This window comes from Eschrichtius robustus, chromosome 14 (assembly GCF_028021215.1).
Source record: "Eschrichtius robustus isolate mEscRob2 chromosome 14, mEscRob2.pri, whole genome shotgun sequence".
In the NCBI taxonomy this organism is placed as follows: Eukaryota; Metazoa; Chordata; class Mammalia; order Artiodactyla; family Eschrichtiidae; genus Eschrichtius; species Eschrichtius robustus.
This window is the reverse complement of record NC_090837.1, coordinates 29035103-29052331: the sequence shown is the minus strand read 5'-3', so window position 1 is coordinate 29052331 and position 17229 is coordinate 29035103. Positions and strand designations below refer to the sequence as shown.

At 36.0% G+C, this 17229-nt stretch overlaps 1 protein-coding gene and 1 non-coding gene across 2 annotated transcripts; one reads left to right on the top strand and one right to left on the bottom strand.

The window, feature by feature from the left end:
- Positions 1-925: 925 nt before the first annotated feature.
- Positions 926-17175, bottom strand: CEP76 (centrosomal protein 76). The gene is made up of 12 exons (XM_068562901.1): positions 17004-17175; positions 16159-16314; positions 15021-15102; positions 14168-14392; positions 12866-13051; positions 10575-10672; positions 10068-10196; positions 7806-7994; positions 5268-5434; positions 3885-4218; positions 1825-2042; positions 926-1266 (listed from the first exon to the last, which is right to left on the bottom strand). The coding sequence occupies exons 1-12, from the start codon at positions 17064-17066 to the stop codon at positions 1128-1130; spliced, it is 1986 nt and encodes a 661-aa protein (XP_068419002.1). The 5' UTR covers positions 17067-17175; the 3' UTR covers positions 926-1127.
- On the top strand, positions 11571-11643 carry TRNAR-CCU (transfer RNA arginine (anticodon CCU)). Its single transcript has one exon. It is a non-coding gene; the product is annotated as a tRNA-Arg (tRNA).
- Positions 17176-17229: the final 54 nt, after the last annotated feature.

Here is a 17229-nt window from a genome sequence, read left to right as displayed (position 1 = left end):
CCAACAGTACACAGTCACTTTCCTAAGAAGCCCAGCGGGAGAAGCAACTGAACCGAGAGCTGTGCAGAGAGGCGGACGGACCTGCAAAGTAATCCGTCAGGCAGCTTCTTACAGTCAAACTGCTACAGCCTCTTTCTTCAACGCTCACTGTGCTCAATTTAAAATCAAACATCGGCATGGAGGCGCTCACAGAGGCTTATTTTTCAGTGGCCTCACACACAATTCTGATTTAGATTTGTCACATATACATCAATGTTTTTATCACAAAGGGAAAAAGAAAGAAAGAAAAACTGTGGTTTCAGTAGATGGACTCCATGAGAGGCTAGTAATGAACCCTCTGACCACAGAAAATCAGCCAGCAACAGACTATCAATATTAATTACAGAAAACAATTTCTCAACATCATAACAAAAGGGTATGATAAATTTTTTCTAAAATACCCAATTCACTTTTATAATGAATCAAACTAACAAATATTTATAAATTATTTGTGTACTTTCAAGTGCAGTTTGTTTTGTTACTAATATTTATGCTTTTCTGGTACTAGTTTTTTCCCTGCTCCTGCATCCATATCTTCCCATAACTCTCTGGAAAGTCACAAATATCCCTATGGTTATGGGTAAACCACAAAAGTGGTAAATTCATCAAAATGTATTTTCACCTATGTAATAAATAAATCTGTTGTGAAGTTAAAGTCTCCTAACTTATATAAAATAATCCCATTAATCTATGAAAAATAATAATCATATTAATTTTACTATGGCTCAAACCCTTAGACAAATAACTTTCTGATTACCTGTTAATGTAAAGAAAACTGAGTAAATTTTATATTCATATTTAAACTACTGACTACCTATAAACAAAGTAGCATTTATTAAAATAGGATACACACTTAATTTATACTAACTTCCACTCAGATTTATACAAGTTTTTCATCCTTAATTTTTAAATACACACATCATGATTTTTTTCAAACATTATTAGTCAGGTATATACGAAAGTGAAATATGACATCCAAGCCAGACTGTGATTTTTAAAATAATGAATCTCTAAACAGCTAGTAATGTATCAATACAATGTGTAAAATTCCAATAAAATACAGGTATATTCTTATAGAAATGTTAGTCCTATAGTACCGAGCGATATTTACAAGCAAACATGATCCAAACAGCACATGCAGATTCAGGGTAAGTAAACACTCGGACACGAACTGCCAGTCGCACCTGGTCTCCACGGCAACAGATTATTTCTTCACAGAAAGGAGACCTACAGAAGAAAGAAAATGTATTCAATTAAGAAATGAATTTAGGTTTTACTTTCTTATTCCCAAGAAAGTCAGTATTTAAAATGATTTTTAGGGATGGGGAGGGTGGGAGGGAGACGCAAGAGGGAGGAGATACGGGGATACATGTATACGTATAGCTGATTCACTGTTATACAGCAGAAACTAACACACCATTGTAAAGCAATTATACTCCAATAAAGATGTTAAAAAAAAATGATTTTTAAAAATCCTGTCTCTGCTACCAATGGCTCTGTAATTTTGGTAAAACTATTCAAATTATAAACTATTTCCTCATAGTCTATAAATTTTTAAAGTGATGCTAGATAAGATCAGTGATCCTCAACTAGATTGCACCAAAACCACTGGGAAAATTATCCCGAACTCTCTAGAGCTACATTCCGGTCCTAATGAATCACAACCTGTGGCAGGAGGATACATCATAAGAGCTGCCTGTGTGACTCTGAAGTCATTCCTAAATGAGAACCATACTGATGGCCGAGATTAAGTCAGAAACATCTATGATGTCACAATCCACCTACCGAAGACACGTGGCAAAGGCGCGCCGCGCATTTCTATACACAAAGTGTATTGGGAACCCTTTAAATGTGTGACCATCAGGTACAGCCCTCCTGATGGCGTCCTGAAATTCTTCATTGCCCGCAGATATACTGGTTGTACGCTCAAATTCATAAGATGCCAGAGCTGGTGATAAGAGATAGGAAAGCTGGTCTTCCCAAACAGTAGTGAGGCCAAGATCCTACAAGCAATCGAAAGGGAAATTGATTATTTTATTGATTATTTTAATAATTGATTATTTTAATGTATGCTAAGAAAAGATTTTTAAAACCTGTCATAATTTTCTTCCTATTAATTATTATAAGGATACACAGAAGTAAAAATTATAAAAGGAACCACAGGTATCAGGTTTTACTTCTTAGAGAAACAACAAAAATCGGCCAATGCAATGTTAGTGAAGGCTCCAAATCCTGTACTTCCTTAATATCCACAAGACCATAAGGAATCATCCTACTGCGGAAGACACAGTGTCACTGAATTCTGAGGTTAAATTTTATTTAACTTTAAAGAGTTTAGCAAGATTGAATCTGCTTAATTTGATTGCTCCCACCATAAATTCAACTGTAGTATGGGAGAAAAGTCAACAAACAAATTGCATATATAATTAAACTCAAATATTTACCAAGCATTTATTCTGCAAAAGGTACCGAAGGGCACAGGCTTTAGGCCCTCAGGGAACTTAAAACATGTTGAAGGCAATTCTAATGTCATTTATAATATCAAATGAACTATTGCTATCTAGACACGAGATTTTTTTTTAATGTTACAAACAAACTCAAAATTCTAAATATTTTGATTACCATAACAGATCTAATTTCACATTCAGTTACAACTGGTTTCAAGTGATTCCAAGGTCTATGATCACCTATACTTTTCCTCGGAATCCCACTTGCTGGTTTACAGACACCATTAACTTAGCTAGTGATCATCAATGGCATCCAGCTCAGTTTTGTTTTCTTTTTCTACACAAAGTAACTCTTATAATGTAATAAAATATCGGTTTCATTTGTGAACAGGAGCTAAGAAAACTAAAAGGCAATACAAGCAATGGAGGGCACAAGGCAGGGGCTTTGGCTTCCAGCGGTGCAGTGAGCTGGGGCCCTGACCCACCTATTGCTGCAAACACACTACAGATGCCACATTAAATACTTCCCAAAACATATTCCTAAATGCTTTGAGGAGTTGGCAAGTAGGTAAGAAGATTTTAGAGGTCAAAGCTAAGAGTAACTGGGAGCCCAGAGAACATACTTGGTAATCAGCTTGCCTTTGATGGTCTCAAGGAACGAGTATCAGGGCTCACCCAAGGTGGGGAGTCTACTAGGGAATCCCAAAAGGTGAATTAGAAATCAATCTTCTGTAGAAGTTTTGGACTCTAGTCTTTTGTTGGTTATATGTGTGGCAAATAACTTTTCCCACTCCAAGGCTGCTTTTTCACTCTTAATGATTTCTTTTGATGAACATAAGTTCTTAAAATATACTAATCTTTTCCTTTATGATTAGTTCTTTTTATGTTTCCTTTAAGGCCCTTTACAAAAGAAATCTAAATGACTAATAAGAAGCTTGATCTCATTAGTAATCAGGGAAATGCAAATTAAAGACACAATGAGGATACCATCTTGCATCTACCTACTTTAATGTAATAGAAAAACAAAACAAACTAAACTAACCTGGAAAAAAATGAATATGAAAAAAATTAACCCAATATTTTCAATGGGGAATGATTTGAATAAGTACTTTACAAAGAGGAAATCCAAATTCACAAAAGTCTGACCAAGTCCACCGTTCTTCATTTCTAGAAGGAAGTAATAAATTCTCGAAGTATTGGTGAGTTTAGAAATTTTTGAATTTCAGAACTTTACTCTCATGATTTTCAAAACTACAAGCTTCATAAAGGAAGGGATTGAATTTGCTTTGTTTAGGGCTAGAATATTGATTGGCACTATTTTACATGCTCCCCCAAAATTATTAAATACATAAACAAATGAAAAAACTGCACGAAAGCACAAACGTCAGTGTTAATTACCTTCCTGTGTTCCGACACGAGTAGCCTGAGCTGCATTTCAATTTCATTGCTTGTTACCGAAGCATCGATCGTGGATGCACACAGCGGAGGGAAGGGAGGGAGGGACGTCGTGGCCCCTGGAGCACACACGGATTTAACTGCTTCCTCACTCATGGGTTTCCATTTGGACTCATCATTCAAATCAAACACACAGCTTTCTACTGAGTCAGAGGGCTGACAGTTTCCCAGGAACATCTGATGATTGAAAACACAACCGATTGTTCGATACGGGTACAACGGTTTGGACTGTTCAGCAGCTGAAGGCTCATCAGGATTGGTAGGTTTGTGGAGGTATCTAAAAAAGATTAATCATAATTTTATATAATAAGAACTTAAAAATTAAGATGACAGCAGCTTATTGAGGAAAAAAATTATTCTAACACTTAAGGTCATAACTATTTCCCAGGACTACAGTTTAATACTTGTTTTTCCTTCTTCTATTTCCACAATCTGATTACTCTATGTTAATTGTATGGCACATCTTACGATATAGAACCAATTTTATTCCTTTAACACAAGAACATATTCTGTGTATAGCATTAAGATCAAAAACACTTATCAGATAACAAAATAATTTAGTTACACATTTTTAGGTACAACTAATTAAAATGATTATCAACCAGGGAAAAAGAAAACCCAGGAAAATGAGAAGAGGGCCCAGGGCTGTGCCTTCAGGAACTCCCACATTTGAAGATAAAATGAAGGAAAACAGAGAACAGCCAAAGAGGAATAATGAAAACTGAAACACAGTGCTACGAGAGAAGCTATGGAAGAGAATGTTCCAGGAAGGAGGGGAACATTTCGCTCTTTCAAAATCTGATGACACTGAAAAAAAGTACAGTGGATTTACCAACACAGAGTTGGTAACCACATCAAATTTTCAAAAGAAATGATTTACAACTTGTATTTATTTTTAGGCTTAGGGACGATCATCAGGAAAAACATATGCCAGGACATCCCTGGTGGTCCAGTGGTTAAGACTCCACAGTTCCACTGCAGGGGGCACGGGTTTGATCCCTGCTCAGGGAACTAAGATCCCGCGTGCCACGTGGCACACATGGCCAAGAAAAAAAGAAAAAAAAAAAAAAGAAAAAACATAAGCCAATTACATGAAATTAAAAATAAACATAATTCATTTTTTATTAATATCATGTTGGTAAAGAACATTTTAGGTGTACAAATTTTCTTAGAGTTTAGTTCATAGTTATCTTACTTGAAGTAATTTTTTATATAACCAAAATTATCAATACGTGTCTTCGAGTATCATCAATACAAACAAAGAACCTATAGTTAACAACATTTACACCTTCATGTTAATATCCTTAATAAACTTAGTTGACAAACCTGTGTCCTGTTAAACTCTCCCAAAAAGTGATGGTTCCATCAGTCCCACACGTCATAACCCATGCGTGGGTCACTCCCTTGGCCTTTGTCCCGACACAGACAAAGGCTTCCAGCCCATATCCGAGAAGGAGGCTGCACAGGAGGTTGGCATGGTCTTCACAGTCTCCCTGGAAATGAAAGGAAGTAAAATTAACTATTTATTCCTTCATATTGTTTCCTCTTTAAATATTTAAATACAAAATTGCAATTAAAAAGTATTATTAAATTTTCACTTTTAATCATTAGTCCAGTGTTAAGCTAAAATAATGAGGGGAAAAAAGAACATACAAATTTTAAAAGCACCTATTTTACAAAGTCAGTGCCTACAAATGTGATAGTAATAATATGTACACTTTAAGATTCCAAAGTTTATAAAGAACTCATACAACATAGAAAGAAAAGCAGTAAGAATTTAAAGGTAAATAGCTAAAGGGCATGAACACACAAGCTGACAAATCACACAGTAGGAAATGAAAATAAATGGGAAAATACTCAAACTTAAAACAATGAATTAAAGTATCTATACATGATCGTTTTAAGGAAATACATACATAGAAAAAAATGATTGGATAAAAGAACAACAGAACACCAACAATAGCTACAATTAGCATAGATTATATATATATAGTTTCCCCTTCTCTTGTCTAAACTCTCTTTGATAATGTTATATTACTTTCACAATTTTAAAAAATTATGAAACAACAAAAATAATAGAAAATATCTGACATTTTCTGTGAAAAAAGTATTAAAATTAATTAAACAGTAAGGCTATAATTATATGAAGATATGTATTTAAGTGTAGGACTACAGGTAATATACAAAAGCAAAAATAACTACTGAGTTCAGTGTTAGAATGAGGGATGATTTCTTTCCCCCCAAATTTTGCATTAGTGGCTCTACACTGCTGTCTTTTAATTAACAATAATAAAACAAATAGCATCTTATAATTGTTAAATTGACTTGAAAAATGTAATATCCAACCTTTTAGACCCAGTTATTTCTATACATGAGATTTTGTATTAGAAAAAAATTTCAAAAGAAAAATAACAATACAACCAAAGACATTCAATGTAAAAATTCATTCACAGTGATATAAAAAAATTGGAAGCAAGCCTAACTTAGCCAAAAGAAACAGTTCCTATGATGGCAAAACAGATCCTATGACAGCAAAACAGTTAAGTAGATTTTGTATATCAACTCATGAAAACTTTATTCAGCCATTAAAAGATGGAGATCATAATGACTGTAGCAACACATAGGAAAATGTTCAAAGCATAATGCTAATTTATAAAAGCAGGGCACAAAATTTTATTTATATCAATTATAATTATGGAAAAAAATCATATATACACAGGAGAGAAACATAAAAATATAAAAATAGATGAAAAATAGAATTATGGGTGGAATTTCACCTTTACTGTTGTAAAGCTATCGTTTGTGCAAGAAAAATATTTTAAATAATTTTCAAACTTCTAAGTCAAGCTGTGCTATCTCTTCAAATAAACTCAGGTAAAGAAAATAAAACAGAGAATCAAAGGGGGTGATTATTTGTTTTACAAAAGAATTATTTAGATAATTTAAAATATATACCAGTCCTACTATATTTGAAATTTTTATTTTAAGTTTAAATCCATACATATAACTTCTGGGAACTACAACTTGGGAATAAATCAAAATAATTTTTTTGATAAGTAATGTTTAACTGTTTTCAATTGTCTTTAAAAATCTTTCCAATTGACAAATCAATCTCTAATCTAAATGGTTTCTTCCAATGTATAAGCTTTGCCTTGTGAATACCCATATGTACTATTTATACAACTTCAGACTAAAAATTATTTCAAAACAATAATACATGAAAGAAATTTATTTTTTCTGTTGTGTTTCAACAGAGTTGGAATGCTAAAGATAGTCTTGTTTTCATAATATCATCAAAATTTTTAGAACACAGAAAATTAAAAAATATCCCATAATATATAAAATTAGTTTACTGAAATCAATTCATTTATGTTCAACATCAAGATATACACACAAATTCTTAAATATATACTTATATTTGAAACTAAATACCGTGTAATACAACATTTTTTTCCATATTCATTTTGTAACTGCCATTTTCTCTTTAAAAAAAAAAAAGTACCATCTAAGCAAATTTTAACCCATGAATAGTACTAAAAGACCATGGTTCTGGTCTTGGTGCTATACCTAATTCACTGTTTACCTCTCCACCTTGGTTTCTGACACTATAGTACTTGTAGGTCCCTACACCTCACAAAAATCACATTATGTTAAATAAGAAATTACAAGAGAAAATAAAGATGTGAAGTTTTTTTTTTAATGTACTGACATTTAAATGTTGAGGAAAATGATGAAAACAAGACCCTGACTTGTTCAAATTGACAATACGTACTTTTTTCCGAAGTTAATTCTTTTACAAATATACCATAAACTCACAATAACTATGATGTACTGGTTTTTAGTTCTATTATGTGTGTAGGATACCTTGTTTCTACAGAGAAAGGCCAGCAGAGTGCACCACTGTTCCTGTTTACCTCCTCCTCCGATAACAGGGGCTCTTTCATAACCAAGGACATTAACAAATCTTGCTGCTTGCCTTGGAGTATCCAGAAGCCTCCCAGCTCGAAGTGGTTTAACATAAGAACAGACTGGTCTATTTATCCCATTTTCATCCTGGAGGAGAAGGGGAAAACATTATCTGTAATGACAGGTTAATCATTCCCAATTTTAACACTTTTTCTTAGAATACATTAATGAGAGAAAATAATTCTGGACACCACTTCTTGAGCGCTCACCTTACATGCAGCACTAGGCTGCTGAGTGTTGTGCATGCAATTTTTCTTTTAATCCTCATAACATCTCTTATTATTTTCATTTCATCGATAAAGAAACTGAAGCTACACGCAGAGCAACTAAGCTCATGTGCCACAACTACTGAGCCCTCGTGCCACAACTACTGAGCCCTCGTGCCACAACTACTGAAGCCTGCACGTCTAGAGCCCATGCTCTGCAACTAGAAAAGCCACCGCAATGAGAAGCCCGCACACTGCAATGAAGAATAGCCCCCGCTCGCTGCAACTAGAGAAAGCCGGCGCACAGCAACGAAGACCCGACGCAGCCAAAAATAAATAAATAAAATAAAAAATAAATAAAGTTAAAGAAACTGAAGCTACAGCTATTACACAACAGAGCCAGGATTCAAACACTGAGCCATCTGACTCCAAAGCCTGTGACAGTAAGAACTTAAACCATCTTACGACCCAGCAATCCCACTCCTGGATGTACATCCAAAGCAACTGAAATCAGCATCTCAAAGAGATACCTGCACACCCATCCCAGGTCACTGCAGCATTATTCACAATGGCCAAGTTACGGAAACACCTAAGTGTCCATCAAGGGATGAATGGATAAAGAAGGTGTGGTGTGTATGTATACACAACAGGACATTATTCAGCTCTTCCGTGTGCCATTTCTCCGATCCACTTCCTCCCTCCCTCCCTGTGCGGGTCCCCTCTCTGGTCCGGGATTCCACAGGGCAGTGAATAACTGCACCCCAGACTACATAGACAGCAGGGAGCCAGTTATACCTCAACTGGTTTCTCTTCACCCTTGTCCTGACATCACCTGCCCAGTCATTCAACGTATAGACAATGCTATTGGAAAGTCAGAAGCCACTTCCCGCATTTCCACCACCAGTCAACTAGGTCTCCCATTCTCAAGCTCCTCACCTAGAAACTGAACCATTTTTAGCCTGTTCTAAAATCTAGGGAATGTAGGTTAAAGCTAGACAAATGTATAGGGTCTGAGAAATACTACCCAAAATACTACACTATACTCATATGAAAGCACCTACTCCAGGCTGAATACATATAAAATATTTGAATGGTTTCTCAGAAGTTGTAAAAAAAAATGGATCTGATCATTTATCTTATGTTGGTTCATTAATAAGAGAAAATGGGCTTAGGATACAGAAAAAATAGAGGCAGAGGGACTTCCCTGGCAGTCCAGCAGTTAAGACTCACGCTCCCAATGCAGAGGGCCCAGGTTCGATCCCTGGTTAGGTAACTAGATCTCACATGCTGCAACTAAAGATCCCGCATGCCCAACTAAGACCTGGCACAGCCAAATAAAAATACATAAATATTTTAAAATTATGATAAAAATAAACAATAGAGGCAGAGATAATAACTAAAATGCTGTAAAATATTGCTGGTCACCAGCTTAGAGATCTGGGTTAAATAAAATTATTACATGTAATATTGTTTGCCTTAAAAAAGTACCCTAACAAAAAAATACATGCCTACACTCCCAATTCTGCACATGAAAGTTGAATTTATATATAAATTGCAAAGTGTCCCAGTACTTAATTATTTAGCACAAAGTATCTATCAAGGACACACTCCAAGTTAAATAAAATGAGTTTTCATCTAGTTTAAATCAAATATATTCAAAAAAGGTTTAGAAAAACAATTGAAAAAGAAAACCAAAATAAAACAAAGATTGTGTTATGTCACTCACCTACTTACTACTGTAAGAGAGTACTACAAAATCAGCATTCTATTTTATAAATAAACTTTCATTTGTCTGGAATAAATACACTTTACAAATTCAAGTTAAATGAAATTTACATTTACAACAGTAAATCTCAAATAAATACATTTTACAAATTCAAGTTAAATGAAATTTACATTTACAACAGTAAATCTCAAATACAGGTGTGAAGCTTTTCTCATACAATTTACAAACCTGTGCAAAAATCTTAACCAGCCGTGAATTGTGTGAGGGTCGAATTTGCAAATATTCTCTCCACCACTGCTTAGCATACACAAGAAATAACCGCTCTTTCTCTGCAGTTTTCTGACGTTCCAAAGCAAGCTTGAAATTTAAAAAAATATATATCAATTTATATTCATTCTGCTTAATTAATTACTTCAAATATGTAACAAATCTCTGCATTTCCTCCATCATTACCAGTACCCTAATCGAAGACACCACCACCACTTGTCTGTAGGGGCCTCCTAACTGGTCTCCCTGTTCTCACACTTCCCAGGACAATCCAGTCTCCATACAATAGTCAGAGCCACCTTTTTTGACCCCAGACAAAAATTTTTAAATAATGATTCATATTGTCCTTCTCTTGCTTAAAACTAATAAATGATAATTTTCTAAAAAGAGAACACTTTCTACAATTAACAAGTAAATATACTACTATGAAAACACACACACAAAGAAGAGAAATTCAGGATTATTTACCTGTGTGTTCACTACTTCCTGAGATAATGTTTGATTGAGTGGTGGGTACATCTCAAGTTTTATATTTAAAATTCCCACAGAAACTTTTGATTCTGTGCCTGTAAATGTAAATAAATGTAACTTCAAAAGTTTCAATACTATATATATTTAGTCAATCAAAGTTTAACCAAAATAATTTAAGAATTTTTGTGCTTTACCACTTACATGGAATAAAGATAATATTTAATGTCACCTTTAATATTCATATTAAAAATGAACCAAATCAAATTAGTTTTTATTTTGTTCAAAGGCCTTTATCTAGTTATAAGGAGATTACCTATTTTCTTAGCTTCCAAATTACATTTTAAAGGACTTTTCAGACCTAAAGAATTTATGATTCTTGATTTTTATCTTCATTAAAAACAAAGTCAAAGCAACTGGTTTTTTTTTCTTCTTTTTTTTTTAGTATCAATAATGTATATGTGTCAATCCCAGTCTCCCAATTCCTCCCACCCCACCCCCCCTTGGTATCCATACATTTGTTCTCTACATCTGTGTCTCTATTTCTGCTTTGCAAATAAGATCATCTGTACCATTTTTCTAGATTCTGCATATATGCATTATTACACGATATTTGTTTTCCTCTTTCTGGCTTACTTCACTCTGTATGACACTCTCTAGGTCCATCCATGTCTCTACAAATGACCCAATTTCATTCCTTTTTATGGCTGAGTACAAAGCAACTGTTAACACCTCATTCTCAGAAAATATTTATATATTTTGTCACATATAGTAATTTCCATTTATCCCTTCCCATTTTTCACATTACATGTGAGTACAAATTTTTAATCCATGCCTGGATCTAAAGAATTAGAAAACAAATATACTTCACACCAGAACTATTTAATATTTCTTTGATGAATCAGAAATTTCCAGGTCATTCTATGACTATAGTGTTAGGTCTGTATTTGAAAACAAATAATAAGTATCTCTTTTGAGAATAAATATCCTGGGACTTCCCTGGTGGTCCAGTGGTTAAGACTCTGCACTCCTAATGCAGGGGCCCCGGGTTCAATCCCTGCTCAGGGAACTAGATCCCGCATGCCGCAACTAAGACCCAGCCCAGCCAAATAAATAAATAAGTACTTTTTTGAAAAAATCTCCTACATAGAGCTTTCTCCCTACTATTTACTTATGGAAAAACGTATTCTGGGTTCTAACTTATCAAAATCTAAATTACTAAAGCTCTATTGTCCATTGGCCAAGTTTAACTCTGTAACCAAATTTCAATACCACAAGTATTGGGTCGGCCAAAAGGTTCGTCCAGGTTTTTCCATAAGATCTTTTTGGTCAACCTAGTAATTGCATAATATGTAGTGTTTAAAACAGTGCAGGTTTTATTTTGTTCTTCATTCCACTAGCAAATATTTATTACATATCAGGTAGCATGCAAGAGTCCAGGAAAACAATGGTGACAAGACAGGTACCATCTCTGTTCTCAAACAATACTACCATTGATACTGACATTGAGCAAATTAGCCCTTCTTTGAGCCCCTTTCCCACCTGTAAAAGGTTAGAAGAATACCTACTCCATGTTCTGCAAGAACCGCTGGTACAGGAAGGCCCTGGCACTGATGGGATGCGCAGTATTCTGGGCTGTGCTAGGATGGAGGTTGTCACGTATGGGTGAGTGGGTTCATGCGTGTGTGAAGAATCTTAACTTTCTTCATAGCAAATAAATTTGGAGGAAAAAAGCCCTCAAGATTTCTTTATGCATCTCACAGAAAAAAAATTTTTTTCCTTAAGACAAGGCCAGAGTGACAGTGAAGTTCTATACTCACACTACTCAAGACATTTCCTAAAATTATAATACTGGAGTCCAATTGTAATTCCAATGAAACTCTTTTTACACGTTTCCCCCTTGGCTTACAAAGGCATTTTTTTTTAAATTAATTAACTTATTTTTTTGGCTGTGTTGGGTCTTCGCCTCTGTGCGAGGGCCTTCTCCAGCTGTGGCAAGCGGGGGCCACTCCTCATCGCGGTGCGCGGGCCCCTCACCATCGCGACCTTTCTCGCTGTGGAGCAGAGGCTCCAGACGCGCAGGCTCAGCAGCTGTGGCTCACGGGCCCAGTCGCTCCGCGGCACGTGGGATCCTCCCAGACCAGGGCTCGAACCCGTGCCCCCTGCATTAGCAGGCAGACTCTCAACCACTGCACCACCAGGGAAGCCCACAAAGGCATTTTTAAAATGTAAAATGTATTTACAAACCAACTGTGGCTATAAAAAGGTAACAGTGATATTAATCATCATACCTACACCCATAAGTTCCACAGTAAGATTGGTGACTCCATTTTCTGAGCCCAAAACTGATCGCCATTCAAGAAAATAGGATGCTACTAAAGTGGTCTCGGCAAATATGTCTGTTTTGATTAGCACCATATGAACTGGGTCACTTATTGATAACATTGTTGTTGAATCAGCCATTCTAGTTCCATCACCTAGCAACATAAACAAAAAAAATTACACCACATTACATATCCAGTTAGACCAACGTAAAAGAATACTTTCATTGAAAAGGATACTAATAATAAACAAATAAAACCAAACAGAGCAAGTTGGCAATGCCTCAGGAAGCATGATACAGACTGGGAATAAAAGTACAGTCCTATTTGTATCACTAACTTTTGAGAGGACTGGTGGAACTGTGACAAGTTACCTAGTTACTTAATGCATATTGGTGTTTTCTGACCTCTAAGAGGTAAGTCTGCTCTTCAAAAGTACATAAATAATATATGCTACCACAATAAAAGGCCTTCAAACATGTCAACATTCCCCTTTAATATTCCCCTTTAATAAAGGTACCATTATACCATTATTCCCCTTTAATAAAGGTACTTTAGGAATAAAATACCTTTATCCCAAAACCTCTAGAAACAACCACTGTATTATCTACACAAAACTGAAAGATCCAGCACCTTGGAACTAGCAATTTAAGCCATTAACTGCCTTATTAAGGTAACATTTTTCACCAGGTAAAAAATAACAAAATTTTAGTAGTGCATTAGCCATCTCAGTAATCTAAAATTCTGAACGTATAATTATAAAACTGTTAAGTTTACAAATATGTTATAAAGATTTTGATATTGACAACTAAAGTATGTAAGATACCTTTACAGAAAGAAACAATGTTAAATAATTACAGTAATCAAGCATCATAATTTTAAAGTCATAACAATGAGTAATAGATTCACATCTAAACTTTGATTGTAAAAGTTACGTGACATCGTAAATCTAGCCATCTTTCATAAATGAGGATCCTGTCTCATTCTCCACCTAACAAGCATTTAAATTTTTATTACTAAAGAACCAACCATTAAAACAGTCAAAAAATAATATTCAGGGAAAACAAATTTGCAAAAAATAAAGCAAGAAGGTAGGTATAAATAGTTTACGTAGAAAAAAGCAGCAAGGGAAAATAAATAAAACAAAAGACCGGGAGATTCATCCATTATAAATCTCTCCTTAAGCAGAAGTTGTTTACTGCAGAAGTTGTACTGCAATAAAACCTAACAAAGATTTACAAAATTAAATGGCAATTTATTATTGCTCCTTACCTAAATTTTCTCTGTGTACTTCAAGTAAAAAGCCATCATGAAAATCTGGTTCACAGGCACATGGAACAGGTTTAGAACGAAAACGTTGGTTTCGAAAATGTAAACATAAAGTAAAGGTTGAACAAGCTTGTCCTGGTATAGGCTCAGGTTCTTGCAGGTGTTCCAAGAAAGCTTTTCCACCCAAAACCTGAAGGTAAAGATACCTCCGTGTTGGATCAATATTAGCTGTAAAGTGTAGCAATATATATGAGGAAACTGCCAATTAACTTAAGCAATGTGATCAAGACAATAGGAAATAATAACTTGACAAAAATAAAACCAAAGACTAAATAAAGAAAGAGTAACATATTTACTATATACCAGGCCCCCCCGTGTACCCCGCGAAGAAAAGATACCTAATATGATATCTTTTTCTGAATTTACACTCTGGCTACTTTCTCCCAGCTAGAAAGGAGTCAGAGCCAAGGTTTAGGATACCTTTATTTTTTAGTTGCTTATCCAACATTCCTTCACCTCCACAAACCAACTCAAACAATTACCAACTCAGCTAGTATACTTGTTAGATAATTACACTGCCATTAAAAAAGCAAGGCTGTACAATTTATAAGCTATATTAATAAAATATGAGAAACAGGTGGTCCTGTTTTTGCTTCCACTCAGCTATACATTAAATCTTCTGACATACTTCATGCAAAATAGAATCTAGGTTTTTTGGATGATTAATCACAAAAATATAAGTATTTCATTATGGAAAAAAAAATTGAAATGTTTTCTATCAAATACCAAACAGTATAGCCCATCAATATGCAGTACTATCCACAACTAAATTAATGTTAAAAAGAAATACACATACTTTTTTTTAACAACGTTGATTGTCTGTCAGTAAAGCCAACAGGTTGTTTTGGAGAGGAAGGGAGTTCTTGATCAACATTATCCTAGAATGGCAGAAAAAAATCAAAACAAATTAGAAAACAAAAATCATAGTTAAGCAAGGAAATGCCAATAATGGGACTAAGAACTGAACCAAAAGCAGATAGGATAAAACCCCCTCAAAATGTCCTTACTTTCCTAGCATAGTTAAAATAATGAAAAGCCTGACAAAACAGTAATGCAACTGGTCACGCCTAAAGTCTAACACGAAGGAATTAATGATCTTCAAGCCATGTCCACAGAACGCTAAAACAAATTCTTAACACTTTACAGAAGGTTAAATTTTCTCCAAACCTCATATAACATCTGGCTTGTGATTCCACCAGGAACAGAACTGATTTTAATAAGGAAGTGACACATTCACACAGCAGAAGCTGTTACTAGGTCAATTTTTATAACAAATGAGTTTATAAACCTCAAAAACCAAAAAAGGATGCTGTACTAAAACACTTATTCCCTGGTGTATTATGAAGCCCATCCAATTTTCACAATATATTACCTAGGTATTGAGGTCACAGTCTCTCATTATTGCCTCATTTTCAAAAGAAGACCTACTTACTAATTTGTGCACTGAGAGGCCATCACCTCACTACTGACCTATTTGTATGAAAAGATTTGAAGGTTCTTATGCAGACAATTATTTTCTTAAAGAGACTGATAATTTGTTCATCTTAGAAAACACAGTGCCAAAAGAATGTGTTTATTTTAAAAATAAGCTTAATCTAGAAAAATTATAGAATATTAGTAAAAAAGAATTAGGTTGGAGTGAACTAATTTGACTAATATATATACTTACAGACCTAGAAAATAACAAGAAAAAACTCTCACTGTAAAGGGAATAATCAGGTCCATAAATCCAATTTCACTGAGGCATAATCCTACCTGCTCCATTCAAGGGTAGAGTAGCTCATACTTGAGACAAGGATATTACTATTCAAAATGGTCTTATTTAAAAAGTAGTTTTACTAAAAGGAGAGGCCCCAAATATGGACCCTATGAGCAGCAGTAAGCATGAGAATATACTTAGACTCTCAAATTTTTTCCTCTAAAAGATTACTCACAGTAACAAAATTAAGTTCTTTCATCACATCATCAATGATTCCCCGGCGTCTAAGGGCTTTGATCAAATCTTCCGTTGATAACTGTTGCTGATCAGGTGCCAGTTCTTCCCGTATGGTCTCAGCAAGGATTTCTCTTATCCTGCCATGGACATCCATCTATGCAGAAAACTCGCATTACGACTTACAACGTTACAAATCAGTCAAAGATTGCCAACTAGCTAACCTCTTTCTAAAATACTGACCCGCCCCCCAAAAAATAGTAATCATAATGAGAGTGTAGATAGACTAAATTCAGGAAGACCTCTAAAGTAACAATAAATGTGAAATTGTCACCGAAATTCACTGAGAATAAAGATAACGTTTTTAAAAGGAAAAAAAACTTTAAAGATGAATTTTTTAGTACAAACCCTAAAAATAAGCTCTACTGCTTATCTATTACCTTTGCTAGCATTTCCCCACAAATAACACTCAACCGAAACCAGCCTTTTGAGAGTAGAGCAGAGACCTGCAGGAGACGATCAAAGGCTAAATGTCAGCTTTCAACTTTTTAGATGTGACCGTGAGTTAACTGACTGACCCTTTATGAATCTGAGGGACACAGTGCCGTGTCAGGACCACGGCGGGGCTGAAAGACGCCGACACTCGGCACAGGCGCGCGGCGGGCGTGGGGCGGCTGCTGCGGGGCCCCAGCTGAGCCCCGAGCACCAGCAGCCCCTCCGCCGCCACCTCGCCGGTGAAGCGACGGCCTGCGGCCCCACAGCCGTGCTCGACGCGGCTCCGCGGGGCTTGCCTCCCGCCCCGGCCCGGCCCCCGCCGCCCGGCCCCCGCCGTCCGCCCCGCCTCGCCTTGCTCAGCTGCTGGTGGATGAGCTGCTTCAGCTCGGACGCCTTCTCCGGAGGCAGCGACATGCTGGGTTCCCTTTCGGGCGCCCCGGCCGCCGCAGCGTCTCCGCGGCAGAGCGAGAGCCCGCGACGGCTCAACTCGCGCGCTCCCGGGCCGCCGCGTCAGGCCGGCGGGGAAACCGGGCGGGGCCAACTGCTGTTTCCAAACGGCGGCCGGGCTGCCCCCGCG

Bases quoted from the DNA above. Each gene is read 5' to 3' on its own strand.
- CEP76 (XM_068562901.1), bottom strand. From the start codon at position 17,066: ATGTCGCTGCCTCCGGAGAAGGCGTCCGAGCTGAAGCAGCTCATCCAC. The intron at 10,197-10,574 runs GTAAATAATCCT...TTAAATTTCAAG, and splicing joins AGGAAGTAGTGAACACACAG to CTTGCTTTGGAACGTCAGAA. The intron at 4,219-5,267 runs GTTTGTCAACTA...AATCTTTTTTAG, and splicing joins GAGAGTTTAACAGGACACAG to ATACCTCCACAAACCTACCA.